Source organism: Tasmannia lanceolata, unplaced genomic scaffold (assembly GCF_043159265.1).
Source record: "Tasmannia lanceolata isolate RefF3 unplaced genomic scaffold, GAP_Taslan_0.1 ptg000004l, whole genome shotgun sequence".
NCBI lineage: Eukaryota > Viridiplantae > Streptophyta > Magnoliopsida > Canellales > Winteraceae > Tasmannia > Tasmannia lanceolata.
Genome location: NW_027518681.1, coordinates 4,654,304 through 4,677,103, shown reverse-complemented (window position 1 = coordinate 4,677,103; position 22,800 = coordinate 4,654,304). Strand labels below are relative to the sequence as shown.

General features: G+C 41.1%; 1 protein-coding gene across 1 annotated transcript; it reads left to right on the top strand.

Annotated features, from left to right (window-relative positions):
• The first annotated feature begins 12,921 nt into the window (after positions 1–12,921).
• LOC143875741 (uncharacterized) lies at positions 12,922–14,186 on the top strand. Its single transcript, XM_077377343.1, has one exon. The coding sequence runs from the start codon at positions 13,125–13,127 to the stop codon at positions 13,845–13,847; it is 723 nt and encodes a 240-aa protein (XP_077233458.1). The 5' UTR covers positions 12,922–13,124; the 3' UTR covers positions 13,848–14,186.
• Positions 14,187–22,800: the final 8,614 nt, after the last annotated feature.

Genomic DNA, 22,800 nt, shown 5'->3' with positions numbered 1-22,800 from the left:
TTGACCAGCATATCGTCCACATATACTTCCATATTGCGGCCGATCTGCTCTTTGAACAGCCTGTTGACGAGCCGCTGGTAGGTGGCCCCTGCATTCTTCAGTCCAAAAGGCATAACCTGATAGCAATAAGTCCTCTAATCGGTTACAAAGGATGTCTTCGGAATGTCAGACTCATGCATTCTGATCTGATTATATCCTGAGAAGGCGTCCATGAAACTTAGTAGCTCGTGACCTGCAGTAGCGTCGATGAGCTGATCGATCTTTGGGAGCGGGTAGCTGTCCTTCGGGCAGGCCTTATTCAGGTCTGTAAAATCTATGCAGGTCCTCCACTTCCCATTAGACTTCTTCACCATCACCACATTCGCGAGCCAGTCCGGGTACTGGATCTCGCGGATGAAGTCGGCCTTCAGAAGCCTTTCCACCTCTTCTCTGATGGCCCTTCGCCTCTCTGGTGCAAAGTGCCTCCTCTTCTGTTTTACCAGCTTGCAGGTCTGATCAACCCCGAGCTCATGGGTGCTAATTGCAGGGTCGATGCCGGGCATGTCTGAAGGAGCCCAGGCAAAGACATCTGCATTGGCTCTGAGGAACTGAGCAAGATCCTGCTGCGCGGCCTCTGACAGGGCAGAGCCGATCTGGACAACCCTCTGGTCGTCATCGCTGTACAAAGGGATAGATATAAGGTCCTCGGCCGGTTCGTTTACTATGATCTGGGCTTCATCCCTTAGATCAAACAGCTCGATTGGCAGAGACTCGGACGCATTCTTCCCTTTCAGTGCCGCTGCATAGCACTGCCTCGACTGGGGTTGATCCCCTCTGATTTCCCCTATACCTCCTGGTGTAGTGAACTTCATCTTCTGATGATAGGCGGAGGGAACAGCTCGGAGGAGATTCTGGCCGGGGCGTCCCAGGATAGCATTGTAGGCCGACTTGGCCCTTACCACTAAGAAGTTCACCATGGCGAAGGACTGGCAGGGCGGCTCCCCGATAAGAACTGGAAGCTCGATCTGCCCTTCAACTTTGACAACTTCTCCGGAGAACCCGAACAGATCAGAGTTGGCCGGCTTCAGACGGTCAGTTCCGATCAGCATCTGCTCGAAGGCGTGATAATAGAGGATGTCTGCGGAGCTCCCGTTGTCGACCAAGATCTTCTTCATTTCCCAGTTCGCCACCAGCATGGTGATGACCAGGGCATCATCATGCGGGAGGATCAGGCCGTCGAGATCTGCATCTGAAAATGATATCTCGTTCTCTAGCCTGGCCTTCTTGCTGCAGGTATGGACGACGTTGACCTGCCGGGCATAAGTCCTGCGGGCTGATGAAGAGGTTCCTCCTGCGGTCGGCCCTCCTGAAATGATACCAATAACACCATGAGGTTGAGGTTGAGGTACCTGAGGAGGGGGGCTGGCCGGGGCAGGAGCTTGGATGCGGTCGCCCAGAGGTTGAGCGCCCCGGGGGCTTCTGCCTCTGTTCCTCGGCTTGTCCTTGCGCTCTCTTCTGTTGTCATTATTTTTTAAGTACCTTCCGAGGTACCCTCTGCTGATCAGCTGCTCGATCTCCTCCTTCAAATGAATGCACGCATTGGTGTCATGGCCGTGGTCCTTGTGGAACCTGCAATACTGGGACATGTTTCTTTTCCCCGTCGAGGTTTGCCTCTCCGGCCACCGGATGAAATCCTCTTCCCGAATGGCTGCCAGGATATGTGCTCTGGACGCGGTCAGCCGCGTGTAATGCTCTCTCGGGTGGGGGCTTCTCCCCTTTCGGGAAGGGCTTCTCTCCTTGCGGGAAGGGCTTCTCTTCTTCTTCTGAGATTTATCATCCCTACGCTGCTTGGTAGGGTTCTTCTCCTCAGGCCTTCTCTTGCTAGCAGAGTCCAGGGCGGCGAGAGTTTCCTCCACCGAGATGTACTCCTCCGCCCCGGCCATCAGGTCTGCGAGGGACTGCGGATTACGCCAGGCCACTGCTCGTCTGAAGTCAGTTGATCGGGCGCCGGCCAGAAGGGCATTCGTGGCCGCGGAGGGATCTAGGTTGGGAACCTGAAGGGCTTCCCTATTAAAGCGACCAACGAACACTTTCAAGGCCTCATCATCTCCCTGCCTGAGGGCCATCAGCGAAGCCGTCGTCTTCCTAGGTCTTCTGCTGCTCATAAAGTGACGGGCCAGGTCGTCCCCAAAGTCATCGAAATTGTCCACGGACCTGGGTTTGAGCCGCGAGTACCAGTCCCTCGCGGCTCCAGTCAATGTGGTGGGGAATGCCCGGCAAAGGAATCCATCCGACGCCCCGTGGAGGAGCATTGTAATCCTGAAAGTCTCCAAGTGGTCCACGGGGTCGGTGGTCTCGTCATACTGCGAAATCTGCGGCATCTTCCAGCCCGCGGGGGCTGCCGCGCTGAGCACTCTGTCCAAAAATGGGGGAGCGCTTGTGAAGATTCGGGAGGCAGGCCGGCCCTGCTCTCTGGCGAGTTCTTCAATCCGGTGGTCGATCTGCTGGATTCTTAGTAACATCGGGTCGTCTCTCTTCTCTGCCCGGTGGACGGGCCTCTCTCTTCTTGCCGGCGGGCTCATAGCAGAGCCGGACTGACTGGCCGGACTCCCTCGCCGGTGCCGCGATCCTTCTCCGTGTGTGGGGTCTCTCCTGCTACCATGCTTTTGTACGGAAGGAGATCGTGACCGGTGATGTAGGCGAGGCTCGGGGCGCACATGCTTGTCCCGGGAGAGGTGATCTCGTCTTGTGGAGTGACGAGTCTGATCCCGGGGCAGGGGCGTGTGCTCTCTGCGGGAGCTTCCCCTCCTCTGGGTGGGCTGAGAAGTCTCGACTGGGTGCTGCTGGAGTGCGGAGGCCGGATTCCTAAACTGCGCAATCACAGCGGTCATTTCTTGGAAAAGGGCCCGCATCTCCCTTGGGGTCGGGGTAGGGTCTGAGCGGTCCGAGCGAGTCGGACTTTGCTCCCCTACTGCCCCGACCTCTATCTGCGAGGCCAGTCCCTCGCTTCTTCCTTCGCGGGGGGCCGTAGCCCGGGTCGTCCGGGAGGTTGGCACATGCTTTCCGGTCTTCCCTACCATTGCTTGAGTGAGGTTCCGAACAGCTTTTTGTTCCGGAGTCCCACGGATGGCGCCAAATCTGTTAGGTCTAAAATTGGTAACAGGTTATGGTAGGGCTGATCTGGCAAGCCACAGCTGAAGGGCCAATGGAGTCCTGTGCTGCACAAGGGCACATACAAGGATACAAAGGGTCAGAAGACCAACCCGGAGTGGTGCTCCGGACGGGCGCTTCGACACTCAAGTCAGTATGAGCAGGAGTGCAGAGCAATGTCAGAGCAAAAAGCTTAGGGTTTTTAATCTCAGATCCCTCACCTTAGCACAAGTGAAGGCTATTTATAGTGATCCTGAGCCACCTGTCCAGGACAGGTGGTAGCCCCTATATGGACCAGGTTTCATACCTATGAGGGGCAGGTGGAAGTCCCCGATTGGTCCAGGCGTCATACCTAGCAGGGACAGGTGTTGGCTTTGCAGTGGTCCCTGTAAGGTCCACGTGTCAACAGCCGATTGGCTGCAGATTTTGGACCCTATCAAGTTTACAGTTCCAATTCCTACTCATTTTCCAAACATGCATTTTGTATTATGTATTCAAAACATGGAACATGGTAGGATGAGCATCTTCTATTTTGTTCTATTACCAAATAATCTAAAGCTTAATTGAACTCCCTGTTGGGATCCGGGTAGAACTCATCCCTAAAAGCTAGCCATTAAGGGAGGGGGGCCGAATCCTTCTTATAAGCCCATCCACATCTATCCACTTTACCAATTTGGGATCTTTGCTTTAACGTGGAACCCCCAACAATCTCCCCCACCAAGTGGAAGCAATGTGGACGATGGGAAGTACGAGATCTTCCACGAGGGATTTTTTTCGTCCTCAGAGGCTATACCGGGGTTACTATGCGCCTGGCTCTGATACTACTTGTTGAGACCCAGGTAAAACTCACCCCTAAAAGCTAGGCATTAGGCGGAGGGTACCCGAACCCTTATAAGCCCATCCACATCTATCCACCCATCCACATCTATCCACTTTACCGATGCAGGATCTTTGCTTTCACCTTGGAACCCCCAACACGCCCAAGCAAAAAAATTTCCATGCTTGTAGATATTTTAGTTTGTTAGGAAGTCTCTTCATCTCCCACCCTCTCTCACCATTTGCTAAACTAATATTCCATTGATCCAAGTGGATATATGGGGCCCATGTAGGGGTTCAATAAGAAGCCAAGCTAGTTTCCTAGCCTCTTGAAATATTATCATCTATGACAAGGAGAATTTTTTAAGGAAGTATATTTCTCTTCTTGAAATTCAAAATAAATAGGCATTAGACCCCACAATCAGTGAGTCTTTATTTGGTTTCCAATTTTGTTTCTGATGAGTTTTTCCCAACTTAGAAACTTCCTAAGATATTACAGATGAAGTTGTTAGCTTATCCTATCCAAGGTGACGAGGAAGAAGAGTTTCATTGGTGGTAGGAGTTAGAAGAAAGTCGCACGAGGACTTTGTTTTTTATTAATGCCTTGTAATTTATGGAGTGTGGAAGAAGTCCACATCCTTGAATCTGATAAGTGTCTTTTATTCTTTAGGACATCCACTTGTCTTGTATTTTTCTTGAAGCTTAGTGGAGAATAGTAAGAGATCATGTGTGTGTCTGTGTTTGTTGTTAAAGACGACACGCTAGCTGTGGCTGTGATATGATCAGGATCAATGTATCCAACAATCTATGGTCAAATCATAGACGAATTGAATGATTCATGATCAATACATAAAAGAAACTTCGATTAGTTCCCAAGGAGATCTTGTAGCTTCTTCTTTGGGGCACAACCTATGGAAATAATTTTTGGGGCACAACCTATTTAGGCTGTGGCCCATCTAATGGACGGTTTGGATCATCCTATGGTGTGGGCCATACCGTAATTTTAATAAAGTGAGAGCGCCCTCATCAAAATACAGTAGTGCTGATAACATTTCCCTAAAACAAATGTCCGACACCAATAAAATGATGTATGCCAATTGTAAACGCAGGTTGGTATTATTACGAAAGGTACACAAGAAGACAAAGAAGAGGGACTGTGGGGGTCATTTCCAGTTTCCATTGAATGACTCCCTGCACAATAAGACAAAGAAGAGAGACTGTGGGGGTCATTTCCAGTTTCCATTGAATGACTCCCTGCACAATAAGACAAAGATGGGGGACTGTGGGGAGTCTTTTCCAGTTTCCATTAAATGACAAAAATACCCTTACCAGAGGGCTAAATTTTCATAGTGGTACCAAGCAATTTCCAGTGATCAGGTGTGACCACACACAGACGGGAAGGCCTTGCTTCCCGACAAGTGCTACTATAGCGAAGATTTTTAAGGGAATTTATTTTATTTGAAGACTAAGAAGATGACTGATGAGTGGAGGAAGAGTACATTAGGACCAGTTTATAAGAATAAAGAGGATATTCAGAGTTGTACCAATTATCGAGGAATTAAACTAATGAGTAGACCATGAAGCTTTGGGAGAGGGTGATTGAGCATATACTAAGAAAATAGACTAAGGTGATAAAGAATCAATTTGGCTTCATGCCTGTACGATCGACTATGGAACTTTTTTTCTTGATTAGGCGGTTAATGGAGAGATTTAGAGAAAATAAAATGGTCCTTCATATGGTTTTCATTGATTTGGAGAAAGCGTATGATAGGGTTCTCAGGAGTGTTATGTGATGGGTCCTTGAAAGGAAAAAATGCCTACTAAATATGTTGATATGATTAAGGATATGTACGATAGAGCAGTAACTAGTGTCAGGACTACGGATGACATGTCTAGTGAGTTTCCAATTACAGTAGGGCTACACCAAGGATCAACTCTAAGCCCTTATCTTTTTACTCTAGTTATGGATGAACTTACGAAGGGTATCCAGGACGACGTGGGTGTGTGTTATTTGTAGATGACATAGTATTAATTGATGAAACCAAAGCAGGAGTTAATGCTAAGTTAGAGTTATGGAAAACTACTTTGGAATCCAAAGGTTTTAGGCTGAGCAAAACTATGACAGAGTATATGAAGTGCAACCTTAGTAATGTAAGGAGGCGGGGTGATGATGTAGTAAATATGACTGGACAAAAGGTACCTAAAAGGGATATCTTCCGCTATCTTGGTTCAATCCTACATAAGGAAGGGGAGATTGAAGATGATGTTAACCACAGAATGAGAGCAGGTTGGTTGAAGTGGAAGCATGCTTCAGGAGTTTTGTGCGATCGTAAAATACCTACCAAGTTGAAGGGAAAGTTTTATAGACAGCTGTGAGGCGAGCCATGCTCTATAGCTCAGGGTGTTGGGCCACCTAGAAGCAACATGTGCATAAGATGAGTGGAGCGGAAATGCGGATTCTTAGATGAATGTGCGCCCACACAAAGTTAAATCGGATTAAAAATGAAGACATCCATAAAAATGTGGGGGTGGCACCAATTGAGGAGAAGATGAGAGAGCACCGCTTAAGATGGTTTGGGCATATCCAACGTAGGCCTTTAGATGCTCCAGTGAGAAGAAGTGACTCGTGCCAAGTTGATGTAGTAAAAAGAAGTAGGGGCAGACCGAAAACAAGTTGGGTAGACATAGTGAGGAAGGACTTGAGGGCTAGTAACATAACAGATAACATGACCTTGAATCAGAGAGAACGGTAGAAAATGATCCACGGAGATGAATCCAACTAGTGCTAGGATTAGACTTAGTCAATTTGAGCCGGATAGATCATTTCACCTTCTTCATGAAAATTTTCTAAAGGATTCATTAGCCGACCCCAACTAGTTTGGGACCGAGCTTAGTTGAGCTGAGTTGAGATGTGTCGTGTGAATTAAAATGGAGCTGAGAACTATAAATGGAAATGTTGGTTGGAATGCAGAGAACATGATGCTTTGAAAAGCAAAGAAGCACTACATGAATCTTGGCTTTTTATATTTACCGGTAGATAAAGGCGGTCAAATATACATTGGTATCGCTATGAAAAGATTTTTGAAGCGGGTTTCCTTTTTAAGGAGAACACATTTCTAGATAGGGGTGCAACTTGGGTCGGGCCCAACTCGAATCCGACCGGTTGGTCCGAATCCGATGTTTTTACCCTGAATGGGTTGGGAAAAGCCAACCCGGTTTAATTTCGGGTTGGGAAAATTAGGGACGAGGCTTCTTTAGGAAACCCAACACACCCGAACCGGTCACATCCTTCCAATTTTATCGTGATTTTATTGTAATCCGAACCGAACCCGATCACTATTTTTTCTCCTTTTGTCCTATCCCAATCTGAACCCAATCCAACCTGATTTGAAAAACTGGGGTTAGATGGGTTGAGAGATTTAAAGGCAGGTTGGGTTAGGGTTGGCCTCAACCCCAACCCGGCCCAAGTTGCACCCGTATTCCTAGCCTCTCTCAATGAAGAAAGAGTGTCATTATTAAAAGGAAAACATTTACATAAGGGAGTTGGGACTCCATCTACTTGGTTGGGAAATGCATGTGGTGTGGGTGGGTCCCATCTCCCATGCCCAACATTAATCCAATTTTCAAATTGCAATTAAGGAGTGGAAAGAATCAATAGCTTGGAGTCATCACCATTGACCAACGGCTGAGATAATCTGATGAGGTTGTGATTAGAGGCAATGGGACATCACCGGTTATCTCAATGTGGGACCCACGAACCTACTGGTTGCTATCCCCACAACTCTGAACCCTAGGATCAAATGATCTAATATGGTTGATACGACAATCATCTGACCCTCGATAAGGAGTATCTTATGCTGTTAGATTTAGAAGCAGCATCCAAGATTGATCAATTGTGGACCCCCGCAACATCATATGTGCTGGCCCCACATTTGACTTGCACATCCTCTATGTTAGGTAGGCTCCATCTCTTCTTGATCTAAACCATCCATTTGGTTGATCGCTCATATCTAATAATTATGCTGATCCTGACCATCCAATCGAAATTATTTTATCGATTAAATGTGGGTTATTGCCATTTTTGCAACTATTTGTCTCCGTGTTTATTTTTGGAGTGTTACAAACATCCAATCAACATGCTTCCCAGGTCATGGTGGATTCTAATAGAGCTGCAACAGATGGACGATCCAGATGAATTCAATCGGTCAACTGGACCTACTTATGCAATCTAGGTATGGCATGATGATACTATTAATGATCACCCCTCATTGGATTCCCCTCACATTCTATATTTTCTGTCTACTTTCTCTTCTTTTCTTCTTTGCCTGGTTGGATCATCATCACATCTTCAATCCTACTGATCAATAATAATGATAAATAATGAGCTCCATCCCTCCCTCCCTCCCTCCCTCCCTCCCTCTCATATGTATGGGAAGACAATGCTGTCTGTAGATATGGGTTACTTCACTTGCTCAATGGTCGAAACCATTTATCTCTTATGAGTTGCTATGGGCTATCAAAATCCACTCTGATCATCAGATGATTCTAACCGTTAAATGGGTGGTACTCCTTGATAGGACGATCCTAGCCCCATGATCCGTTACATCTCGTTTTGGTTTTCACAACCAAGTGGGCCACCTCATGATGCTATACGGATCTCTTAGTTGATCTGTATTCTAATTTTAATCTGACGGATTCTTCAAGGATCTTATATTTCTAGATCCAATTAGGATCCGAAAAATTATGAATACATATTTAGGACTAGAGAATTTTGATTGTCCAACTAATTACAAACATAGCCTAATGTGCTTAAATGGTTTAGCATACGTTATAAGACGATCTTAGTAATTTTCTACAAAATTTTCTAGCATAAATTATAATGCTATATTAGCAGGTATTTTTCTAAAATTGTTCAGTATATGTTAACTTACAAACTTCTCCAAAAAGCTTAAGCTTTTGGAGTAAACGGGTAGTTTCACATGATATCAGAGCAAATGCCTGGGTTCAAACCTCCTTGATAGCAAAATCCACATGCAATGGCAAAACCCAAAAGAGGGGCCACATGTGCCACGTGTAGGCCAACCCAAAGAAAGAGGGGCCACACGTGAGGGGGAGTGTTAAGTATAAAAGATAAAATAATGCCTTCTCCAACAGCTTAAGCTTTTGGGGTAAGCTGGTCGTTTCACAGTATAATTATTAGAGCATCTTACTTATAACAATTATGTAAATACTCACTTATTGTGCACAATAGCTAGGTAGTAACTTGTAACATGTGTTGCTGAATATTTGTGATGGTAGTAAAAGCGAAATGATATCCCCCACATCCGAACGGTTATTCACCCCTTTAACGTTTTTCTTTACCTAGTAAAATAGTTTTTATTTTGTTGTTGGGTTTGGACGATTTGAATTCATAGTTGGGGGCAAACAAACACCAAACACAGAAGATACTTATCTTCGAGAAGATAATGACATGGACATGAGTGGATCTGATCCGAATTTGGCGTGGTGTACGTGTTGATAATCATATCCCACCTTCAATGAGTCTATACTCATCTTTATGAGAGCCAAGTCAACTCAGCCGAGTTCTCTTATCTTTATGGAGTGCTATTACTCATAGTGCATGAAAAGAGACTTTGAGTTGATTTTATAGATGGTAAAAGTCCGCGGTGGAATTGATACGCACGGTAGAGGCAAGATTGTGCTAAATATAACAAATTTATTTTTCCACCGACTAAACCATGATCCTAGTTGCTAGATTAATAGTAGTGATGAATAGAAATACAGGAGAATAAAAACCATACCAATTGATTGACCAATACTGCCTATCTCTCTGCTAGATCTACTCCCCGCTAGCAATGCTAGTCTCACCACACCAGACAGCAGATTACAGTCACAGTTTATTGCATGTTTATCCCAGTTTTGCTAACTAGTTGCTATGCCGGTATATAGTGTTACATGGAATGCCAGGCTAACAGTTTATTTCAATTCTTAATGATATTTATGATCTTCATGGTTAGTGTGGAACTTGTCTATTTCAGTGAGCTTTGGTTCAATCAATGTATTCTATTGTTAGTGTAGGATGCTTTGAGTTATTCCATTTGAGACAATAGCTTTAGTATGAGTGAACCTTTAAATATTTGATTTGATTTGATTGATGTAGTCTGTTGGAGAAGAGATTTAGTTTCAGCATTTAATACTCTGACAGCAATTAGTTAATCATTTATTCATGGATTATTTCTTCTAGTTGCTCTGTTTTGTTGCATTGTTCTTTTGAATGCCTTACACATTAGCATTTATGAGAATATGCCAAGCTGTTAAGTAACTAGACCGGAAATCAGTTTGGGCAGGTGACATGTTTAATTGCACAAAAGCCAGGGAGGCTTGGAGATTTTGCTTGGCATTTTGGTGCCATGTCACCAAAATTCCTTGTTTGCTTGCCAATATAGCACTAAAATCCCCTGGAGACTCTTAGGGATGACTCCTAGTTAAACATTGCATGTATACTGACATGTCTCCCTTGTCCACTCCCTATGAATTCAAGCCAAAATCTACAAAAAAAGGTAGAATTTTAGTTGAATTTCTAGGGAATGATGCCTTTTCTCTCTTTCCTCTCACTCTCGCTTCTCTATATGTTGGTAATGACTCCTCCTACCACTATTCTCCAAGGTTGAAAACCGAACACTTTACATACGACTCTTCTCCTAGCTAAGTTCCAGGTAAATCCAATGGTGCAAGTGTCCTCCTTGTTGACTACTTACACCACTACTCTTCCTATGTAAATACCTTCAACCTCCCATGTAAGGTTTTAAACCAAGTAATAAAAACTGGGAACCTATAAAACAAATTTTTTTAGAAGAAGTTTTCCCAAACTATGAGTTGCCAAAAAACATTCGCCGTTGGATAACGGAACAAGTAAAAGGTAATAAAAAAGGAGGTTGTATTTTATTTTTTTTCGTAATTCGTCCCATTATCAAAACATGGTCGTGCGTATATCAACCTCCCACGAATAACGTGCTTCTAAGTTCTATCTCACTTTTCTAGGCCCCATAAATTTTTGCCGGTTTGAATATGGTACCTGGTGCACATGTTTTTTCAACTTTTTACTTGCCCTTAAGGAGCATTTAAAGCACCTATTTTACAAAAATACCCCCACTATGACAAAATAACAAGAATACCCCTATCTCATAAAAGATAACGAAAATACCCCTACTTATATCTCATGAAAAGTGACAAAATTACTTATATCTCATAGAAAGTGTTAAATACACCTATCTCTTCGAATATAAAAAAATACTCATATATCATGGAAAATAAAAAGACCCTATCTCATAGAAAATTATCAAAGTACCATTCACTCATAAAAAATATCAATATACTTATATCTCATAGAAAATAATAAAAAAGACCCTATCTAATGCAAGAGAATTTATATGGTGGACGGCGTACGTGCAACCCGAAAAAAAAATACTGGTGGCCGCATTTTTTGGTGATCTAACCATTCATTTTGTTGGGCCCTGATGTAGATAGTGTGGGCCCATAAAAACTATTAGAGAATAAAATTAGATCTCAGATCTAATTTTATTCTCTAATTCAGATCTAATTTTATTCTCTAATAAAATCTTCTCTATAGAATGATACCCTTTGATTTGGGAGGTTTAAAATGGACACCGCAATATAAAAAAAAGACTACATAGATCGGGGGGTTAGGATCATCTTATGAAAAATATTTTCTACGCCAAATGAAAAAAAATACTAGTGCCGACATTGTTTGGGTGATCCAACCATTCATTTGTTGGGCCCTAATGTAGATAGTGTGGGCCCATAAAATCTTCTCCGTAGAATGATTTTAACCCTTTGATTTGACGAAGTTTAAATTGGACAGCACAACATAAAAAAAATGCATAGATCGGAAGGTTAGGATCATCGATCCTATGAACAAAATACACTATCTCATAAAAATGACAAAAATAAACTTATCTCATATAAAATAATAAAATATTTCAATCTCATGGAAAATGGGTTAAGGTACTTCGGCTATTATCTTTTATGAGATAGGGGTATTCTTGTTATTTTCTCGTAATGGGGGTATTTTTGTAAAAACCAGACCCTCCCCGAATGCACATACCTCTTATGTTGAAATTGTATTTCCGGCTTATAAACAACAAATTTAATGTTTCCATGTGTTTTGAGGATAAAAGCATGGGTTCATGAAAATAGGTGCTTTAAATGCTCCTTAACGAGTGCCCGCAAAACCCTAATTTTATTTGTCCATTTAGGTGGTGGGACGAGTAAGTGGGTTCTCACGGAAGTGAAAGTGATCAAACAATAGAATCCAAAGGTAACCTTTGGAACCCTCATGGGAATATGTATAAACAATCGTGACCGTTGATCTTGTAAACCATCATCAGGCCATCGATTTGATTTTGAACCCATGCCGAACAGACATGGCATCAATAACATTAAGGCCTACAAAAAATCAACGCTATGCTTCTTTCGACGTAAAATGGCCGTAAAACAAATATTACCTATGTTGAACCACAAACAAGGCTTGACGCCGTATCAAGGTGGGGTCTACGGCAATGGGATAGACTTATGTTCTCAATCAGATCAACAGTCCCGATCATGTCCACATGGCACATGTGGGTCCTGAAACCCGACTGTTAGGAAAGATCCTAACAGCACATTTGAGCATTTGAGCATTTTCCCTCCTCCATCACTATTACCAACTCTCAACATCTGCCCAATAAATATCATCTTCTAGAACCTTTCAATAAAAACTCATCTTTAGTATGAACATGGGTTTGAAATTTTTAACCCAATGAGTGACCAGACCCATCTGACATCAACCATCTAGAATCATGCCATGATTTTCTACTAATCAAACGTATCTAAATGATATGTGCATAGAAGTTATGAAAAGTTATAGATTTATAAAGACAATTTCAAACCCACCACAAGTTGCATCTCCTCCAAGCAAAGTCACATAGACCCTTTCACCCCGTGTTATCTTTTATCACAAGTCAATCAAAGGAAGGAACATCTGTGGAAGCTTCTTTGGAGACTCCAAAACACTATTGGACCAACATTTCTTCCTAAGAAAACCTCTTTAAATAACATCCCAAACCTACAAATCAAACACATATCAGAAAAAAGACTAGTTTTATTATCTAAATTCAGTTATGCTTTGTGGGAATTTCTCTCATGTAGATGATGAACAACCGTGGTCGACTGCAACACCAAGGAAATCAAGGAGAAGGGACAGCAAGAACCCGTATTCGAAAAGAGGACTCGACAAATTCTCGAATGTCTTAGCGGAGCTCGAGTCGAGAAGAGAGAACATCATGGCTCAAATGGGTTCGCAGGACATCTTTCTAGTTCGATTTGTTTACAAGAATTCGAACGATTGGGTCCCGATTGTAGTGAAGATAAGGGGTCCCAAAGAGACGAAGACCGAGAAGTCCGGGATCATCGATGATAAGAATAAGCCGTCGGATCAGAATTCTCGAGCAATCGATCAACATCCGACTAGAAGTTCGGCGGGGAAGGAAATTGTTCTAAGAAAATTAGATGGAAGGGTGAAGAAGTTTTCATTGGGCGTGAAGGAAAGGGGTGTGGTTTTATTGAGGCAAAGAAGTAATCATTTTGTTGTGACTATGATTTTGATTTTGTTATGTGTGGTGATATTTGGTCGTGTATTTGCTATATTTTGCACCTCCATCTGGTGGTACATGGCGCCTACATTGAAAAGTGGGAATTTAAATGGGAAGAGAACAATGAAGAAGGAATCTGATAGAGAACTGATTGAAAAGAAGCTGCATGTTGAGCTCAGATCTGTTCAATCTAAGAAGATTGGGGCCATGGAAAATCAATCTCCTAGACACCATCTCAATGGGAAAAAATGATGGTGATGAAGATATGGTCCTTCTGTGGATCAATCTGGTTCAAAAGTTTATCAATGTAAATTTTTGTGTGTAGTGGGTTGGGTTCAATTCAATCCGTTGAACTGTTGAACAGTGTATATATTGTGTTTTTGGTTAGATTGGAAACCAATCTAAGTTTCTATAGCTGAATTTGATGATGGATCAGCTGTTGATCTTAGATCTGTTCCATCTAAGAAGATGGAAAACTTATCTCCAAGACAACATAATGGAAAAAAGATTGGTGATGAAGAATTTTTTTTTTTTTTTTATGGTTGGTTTTAGTCAATTTTGTTGACAAATTCAGCAATGTTAATTTTTGTATTATGTGTTTTTTAATTCATTCTTTTGAAATGTTGAACAATGTAAATGATATTATTTTGGCCAGTGATATTTTCCACCCCCCCCCTTGACGTTTTCTGTTAAGTTTCCAAAGTAAAGGAAACGTTAAAAGTCCATTTTGGGGGGGAGAGGATGGTGGGTTATCACTGCCCATTGTGGGACCCAAAAAAATTAATCACCGTACCATGTTAAAGGCTTTGATGTCAAAATGCAGCTCTGATGACATGTAAAATGGGTATTATATTCATTTGTCAAGTCTCGATTTCATTAAATTATTGGATTAGATGATATCTCCACATCTTTCCTATATATCTATTCAAACGTCTGAAGATCATAGTTTCAAAGATGGAAAAAGATTACACAATCTTCCAATAAGAGAAGTGCTAAAACGTTGTTAGTAAAATAATCTACCGTGGATGGCGAGACGGATATTTTTCTTTACAATTTTTTTTTATTTTCAACAAATTATTATATTTCATATATGTCGTTCTCTATGGAGTGATTCATATGCTCACGCCGCTCGCAATCTTGCTTGTTGTGGTGGCGACGGTAGATCCACATATTGTTGGGTATATAATATAACCCATATATGCTCTAATATAAGCCCAATAAGATAATGGACTGGTGTAGTGGGTTTACTTGGGCTAGAGTCTATTAACCAGTTAATAACCCTAGTGTATCTCTATACATAGGGGCTGGAGGCAACAAACTAGGTATTCCAAACCAGATACCTAGGGTGTAATGCTTCAAGCAACCTTGCTTGATTCTACACATATTACATGTGAATTCCACCCTCTGGCGCGATCCTTGTGTTATAGGCCATTAATCTTATTTATGAAGATTATGATACAGGATCCGGGTGTAACTTGATCGAGTTCCTTGCATTATAAGTCACTAATCTTGTTTATGAAAATTATATTATAACAACGAGTAACTTGCGATGTGATGATAACATTAGTCTAAGTAAGTTAATTTTAAGGGAGGGTCAGAATATATGTTTTATTTTAGGTAAAATAAGCAAGTCATTTGTATATGAGATTGGTTTTTCTTTTCTTTCTTTCTTTCTTCTCGTAGGCAGAATTATATGTAGATTAGACAATGCTAATGATCAATTTTCAGGTCCCATTGTAGAACATCATGAGGCGACTCACATGGTCTTGTTCTTATTGAACGTCACTACCTTCCTAAGATGACGTTCGAACGGACATCCCATGTGTAGGATAGAGGCCTACAAGAATTGACATTTATGCATTTTTAATTAAACCCTCCTAAAACCTAAATCCTAAAAATGTCTTAATCGATCATGGGTCTAAGGTCAATCAATCAAGGTGTACTTATAGCACTATCCAACACTTTTGGTTGCAGATCGTATAAACAGATCGGATCAGATCTGATTACATAGATGAGATTAGACCTGGCAAAAGCGACCCGTGCCCGCGGGTCAACCCGACCCACCCGCAAATTTGCGGGCACGGATCTAAGTTTTAGTGACCCGTCAAAACTAACCCGCGGGTGACCCAACCCGCAAAAACACGGGTCGGGTCGAGTCAACCCGTGGGCACCCGCAAGTCACTTGGCTTTTTAAAGCGGGGTGATTTTGTTATGCTAATCTAGAGGGTTTGATGCCTAAATAGGTTATGGCTGGCACCATAGAATATAAATAGGTTGTGGCTAACACCATAGGTTGATCCCAACCCTCCGATTTGAATGTGGGTTGATCACTTGATCCTAACCTTCTATAGATCGGAGGGTTAGGATCAACCTATTGAAATGATTTTTGAGGCACAACCTATTTAGGCAGTGGGCCATCTAATGGACGGTTTGGATCATCCCACGGTGCCGGCCATACCCCCCTCATCAGAATCGAGTGATAATAGTTTCCAAAATAAACTACTGTTTGAATTTGCGGGTGACCCACGGGTTGACCCGGCCCAACCGCGGGCCGCGCAGGTCACCAAAATTATGACCCGCAAAAATGCGGGTCATCTCTTGACCCAACCCGTGTGACCCGCACCCGCATCACCCGAGGGTTGACCCGGCCCGACCCACCCGTTTGCCAGGTCTAGATGAGATAGACGTGGTGGGGCCTAGCAAGTTGTAAGGAAGGACGCCCATGCTATAGCCTTTTTTAGCAATTTTTTTTACTAATAATGCAAGTATGCAACCAACCATTGCTTGGTCATGAATGAGGTGCTCTTGAGTACATTGGTATGGACCCAAGATGGGTTTGTTGTTGGATATTTTGAAAATAAAAAAAATGGTACTTTTATTTGTTGCTTTATGTTGTGTTGTAAAATTAAAAAAATAAAATAAAAACGGTACTTTAAAATATAAAAATAAAATGGTAATTGAAAATATCCATGGCGGCTTGCTCATTGGATCGATGAGATATGGTCGAAGTCGAGGGCTCCTCTCTGTCTTTTCATCCTGTTAGAAGATCAGCAAATGGTGAAGCTGACAAATTAGCCAGGGAGGGCGGCTTTGGAAACTTTCGGCTTTGCCTCCTTGATGGCTGCATCGTGTATTATTATTTGTTGCTTTTTATCGTGTATGTTAAGGGCGTCTTCCATGTCTCTTTTTCCTCATTAATTTAATTCTTTCCCTCTATAGTGGCTCTATATTGTCTTCCCCTTCCACCCTAGTTGGCTCTCCCAAAAATTCATAAACTTATATTCCGTGGAAAAAAATTTCAAGGCAGCCAAACATGGCCTAAGAGAATTCTTCGACTAGGAATATTATTAAAGATATTGGGTTTTCATACAATTGGCTATACCACTCGTCTTTCTTAGTGATTCTCTTGACAATGTAAGAAGGTAACAAATGTGAAAAATGACATCATAGTCTATGAATCTGACGACTATATCACATTCTAAATCCAAACTTTACAAAATTTAGCGGATTTTATCTTATTCATTTAATTCATCAAAGGTGGCTGTTCTCTCATGCAAAAGTGAGCCGCGAAAGGGCTTTCCGCAGAATTGCCTAGCAAATCTCCTCTTTGAGAAATCTAATTTCACAAACATAGAAGACATAGCTACCGAGGGGATTCTGTGACTTACACTATTAACCACACATCTCGAATTTATAACCGTTTGTTCTTTCACTTCAAATGGTCTCTTAAAATTCAAATTTGTAGTGGAGAAAGGATTAGAAGAAAGAATCTTCTTCTTTGAAAAGTTTAATTCTTTTTAAAATGAAATAAGAAACGTGTTTGTTAGCAGTTTTTGAATTTCTACAAACTGTAGTCCTCTAGAAGGCCAACGAGATTGTGAAAGGTTTTGGTCATCTCTCACATGATTGAGAATGGTTGGATCTTTCAAAGTAGAAGGATACTCAAACTCTCTTCTCACAATTAAGGATGACTGAGTCAATCCACAACAGCTATAAAATTCAAACAAATTTCTCAAAAAAAAAAAAAAAAAAACAAAATCAAAATCATTTGTGGTAATCCAATGTCGTTGTCGAAACCCAGAATCAGAATCGACGCTTCCTATTCTAATTTCCCCATAAACAGAATGGAAAAAATTTAAAAATTTATTAAGAATTTCATTTTGAGGAAGGCGGAATCAGAATACCACTTCTTTGTGCAGAAAACACATTTTGGTATTTTTTGTTCGCCCTTTAATTCCACCCCAACCAAACACTGTAAGCAGGCAGAATCGGAATTGGATGCCGACTCCAGTGCCTGATTTTGACAATCCAAACACACCCATAAGTATAAAAGGTAGTTATGTAGTTACTTTTGTAACTATCTAGAGTTTGAAATGGGAAAAAGTTTTTTTTTATTTGAAATGAGAAGTTACCGATGGCTAAATGACGAGTGGGGCATTGAGAAAACAATGAATTCAAAAGCAAAGGAGGGATATGGCTGAGAACTTTATTAATGAATCCCAATTGGTGTTAGCCCACTAATGAATATATCCCTAATATTTTTCTATCAACAAAAAGAATTCATTAAAATTAAGATGATATGTTAGGCATAGATTACAATAGTGATTTGCTAGAGTCCATCGCAAAAGGCATTTCACAGATGGGCTGTTGCATGTCAGAGAGCAGCCACAAAGGCTCACTTTTCAGCAGATTTTGTCATTATTCATGAGTTGGCTGCTCGCACTTGCAACAGCCCATCGACGAAATGCCTTTATGTGATGGACGCTAGCAAATCCCAATGTCAATAGTAATTAAAATGTGATCAAAGTAATAATGCTTATGACTTGGATATAGAGAAAGGTTATATTTCCGGTGTATTAATAATATAAGAGGATATGAGATAACTCTTGTCAAAATTCTATTTCTGAGGTAAATGCACTATTACTTAAGTGTTATAAGAAGATTGAACTTTCTAATTCTTAACAAACTTGCTTCCTATGAGCTAGACTAGTATGCTTATAAAGCACTTGCAGAATGAAAGTAAGTTCATGACCTAAGTCGATAGAATGAACTACTTTTAAAAGACCAATACCCACAATATTTGATAATTCCTTACGAAAAAATCCAAAGGTAAGATCAAGGTTAACAACCTCTTACTGTTTGAAGTAGTGGGTTTAGCTATATGATATACTGACTTAAACATTGTTTTATTGTTCTTATTCTTTTGAAAATAGTGGAAGACTTTTAGATATTTTTAAAATATATTCATTTAAAAAAAAAAAAAGATGTCTAGATTATTTAAGGCACTTATTTTGATTATTCAAAAGGCGCTTACTTTATAAAAGAGTAGGCTCATCTATATTCACTTTCTATTGAAGGAAGCTTAGGCACCATAGAAAATAATGATAATAATAATAATAATAATAAAAGAAAGTTTAGGGTTCAATAAGGATAATTTTTAGAATTATCTAGCATTTCTAGATTTCTTTCTTATCTCTTTTGTTCCATCAAAGTGGGGGCATCAAGTGCGGGCATACTGGTTCATTGTTAAATTTAGAGTGTAGTCCTTAATCGATAGTTTGTGGAAATTGTATCATTGGAACTTTATATTCACGTGGTCATCTGCATAAGTAGAGAAATAAAAGTCTTTAAGATGCAGCCTTGATGAGCAGCTTGTTAGAGTGTGTGCCCTAAAAGCCAGTAATTCTTGTATTGAACCTTAATTTTTAAATGAAATTCTTGACATTTATGGGGTACTATAAAAGGAATGTGTGATATGCTTGTTTAACACATGTTTGTCCTTTAGGTAGACTCGTAGGAATATCATGCCCATGGATTCACATATCATATGGGACAGGGAGAAATGATATTTCGGCTTTTTGCAAACCTAAAGTGTTCCTGGTTAGGGTTGAGACTGGACATCTCTTCTTGTGCACAACCAACATTAGCTCTTGCCTCATACACGCATTGGGGTGGCTTATATCAACCATTGGGGTAGTGGACCCTAAGCAGACAGAATGGGTGCAATGATGGTTCATGCACTGAATGAGATTATTCTATATAGCCTGTGGACAAGGAAAAAGGATAAGGCTATTCTACCGAGACAGTACCCTTTATATGTCCTCAAGCCTAAGGAGTCATGTTGGTCTTAAAAGAAAATTTTTGGGGAGGAATTTGAGGATGGCTGAACGTCCAAGAGTAGTTGGATTTTCAACTCCACATTCTCTATAGATAGTGAGAAGGGAAGAGAGAGTAGAAGAAAAATGATCACTCTCTTTCCCTCTATTTTCAAGTTTACCAAAGACTCTCTCTCTCTCTCTCTCTCTCTCTCTCTCTCTCACAGACTTTGAGATTTCATATTTCCTTCTTAGGGCTTTGGGAAGAAGAAGAGTTCTTCTTCAATCCTCCGCGTGTGTTCGTGTGAATCCAAGAAAACCATCACTTCGACTTCCAAGCGTCTGCATTGAGAAAGCATGAAACCAAGTGAGGAGTAGATCAAACAGCCAGTCAGGTAATCAATTTTGTATTGTTTCTCTCTCTTGAATTTTATTTTGACAAGCAAGTTCATCTAGTAACTAGGATCTTGGGGAAAGGACTAAATGGATCAAAAAATTTTCAAATTATATTCCTCCCTGGCATTCCGTTGTGCATGCAAATCACTTTAATCCACCCTAAACTAACACTGACTTTCAGTAAAAAAACCTTTCCACATGGTAAGCCTTCATGGTCGGAGCAGTTTCAGTTTCTCTCGATGGTGAAGCTTGATTGTGAAGAAACTTGACAAGCGACAAGCTTCTATCATTGCAGAGGGAAGACAGTAGCGCTTGATCGATCAATGGAGAAAGATGGGTCGAGAGGAGTCCTAAGCGAGGACCAAGAAACTGAAGAAATTTGGACTAGGGAATTATCGAGTTTTACTTCCTGAGTAAGCTTATAGAAAATTGTCTTACGATCTAAAACTAAAGTTACACCGTTTGGACCATACCCTAAAAATTGATCTACAGTCAAAGAATGTTTTACAACGGCGTGGAAATTTCAGCATTACACTATTGAACTATTTCTCCTTTTTTATTAACTTTTCAATATTAGTGTCTCTGATCAGGTACATCTAGGGGGGAGTCCCATACTCTAAAGTTTGTAGAAGATCCACATGAGATAAAAAAAGGTCAAAACTAAAGTAAAGTGAAGCCCACCTGAATCGATGATCTAAACCATTCATTTGTCTGCCGAAGGTATGTAGGGCAGCTGTGAACCAAAAATGATGGCCATACGGCGATCCTAACCCATCAATTTGTGGAGGTTTAATATAGAAACCTCCACAAATCGAAGGGCTAGATCATCTTGTGGCCACCATTTTTTGAGGCACTGCATATCTAAGGCAGATAGCAACAAATGAATGGTTTAGATCATCCATAAAAGGGGGCCCACTAAATCAAAAAGCTTGGGAAAAGGAAAAAGGGATCTTTTTTTTTAGAAATCAAGTACCCCTCCCACAATACCTTCTCTGGGGACGGAGAGGAAGAAGATGATGGCAAAGGAGATGCGCCATAAGAGAAAACCTGACATTTTTTATATGTTCTAATGGGGAGCCGCCGATGTCCGATGGTGGTCTTTTACATGTTTCAAAATTTAAAAGATGGTGGAAGGATTTGGTATAATGGGGAGCCGCTGGTCTTTGTTGGTAGTTCGAGGTGGAAGCCGCCAGAGATCGGATGATGATATTACGTGGTTGGCTATCGTGCACGGTTAGGTGCGCACAATAGCTTGAGCCCTCGAGTGGAATTTTTGAAAATCAAATTAACCAGTTGGATAGTGGTGGAGCAATTGGTGTGGCGTGGCAGGTCACGACCTTAACTTGGTGGGCCCCACAAATATGGCACATTTTTCTGGATTCGATTCAATTGAGGCTATTGAGTAATGTAAGGGGTAATGAGTGTTTTTGGGCCAAGGAGAATGCTCCTGAGCAATTCATTCTATATAAATTTGGTGGGACTACTGGTCCCATTGTACTTTTGCTGGTATGAATATATTTGTTAATTTTCAAAAATAAAATAAAAGGGGCCTACCGTACAGGCCTGTTTTTTTGGCCGTGCAATTTGTGAATTGATCAAATGGTCTAAGTAAATTTCTCAACAAGTTAGTGTTTTGAAGAGAAAAATTGGTGTTGGGCCGAATTTTCTCATGGAATTCTTAGTCAAATCATGCATGCATCTAGCCATCTACTATTCGGCCAAGTGGCCAACCCACGACTCGGTCTTGGGTTGTGGGTTGAGAGGATAATTTTTCAGGAGCGAAGAAGGTACCTCAGACAGCCAAAAACACCGGCATTTACTGTAGTCTTGATAGGCAGACTCCTCCAGTGTTCAAAAAATAGGAATCAGATTGATTTCCTGTGATTATTTCAAGTATGGATTTAGTCAGTCATCTAATTTGGTATCTTATCAAACAAATAATGGTGATATTATTCCTCCCATGGATATGGCTATACAGACTAGAGACGCATGATTTTGAAAATTATACGGTCATAGGGTTATTGTTGTTGTTTGACACTGTTATTTTCCGAAAATAGTCCTGTTTCCAAAGACTTTACATTGCAATGTATTAGACTACCCTCAAATATGATTTATGGATCTGACCGCATTTGGGCCTGTTTAGAAAGACCCGGTTTAAAATGGGCTTAAAACAGAAGAGATGATATGTTCCAGTTGTAAAGTGAAAAACAGTCCTCGAAAGATGTTTTTACCCTGGACTTTGTAGGCCCATCAGGTAGCCCAACCCATTCACACCCCTATCAATCAAGTCCATAGTCACAAATAGTTCACTCGGGAGTTTGAGAACAGTGTCTCTCGCCATATTTTATTTTATGTAACTTTTGGGCTTATAAAGGGAAAATTTGGAAAAATAAAATACATAATATAAAATTTACGAACAAAATTAGGATAACAAATGCTATCATGAATTTAATGCAATGATTTCATGATATCTTCGCGGTAAACAATAACATATAAAGATACGCTATTTATATTTGCACTACCATATTTTGATAAAAACACAAATTCAGTAGCCTAAAGACAAGGTGAGTTTATGTCATTATCAAAAACTAGTAGTGTAAATATCAGTAGCCTAAAGATATATCAATGATTTTGAAAAATCATTGGAAAATTTCGAGATTATGTCGTTTTATAAAAAAACAAAAAAATCGCAGAGTATCAAAGACATTTGTGAG

Bases quoted from the DNA above. Each gene is read 5' to 3' on its own strand.
- LOC143875741 (XM_077377343.1), top strand. From the start codon at position 13,125: ATGCTTTGTGGGAATTTCTCTCATGTAGATGATGAACAACCGTGGTCG.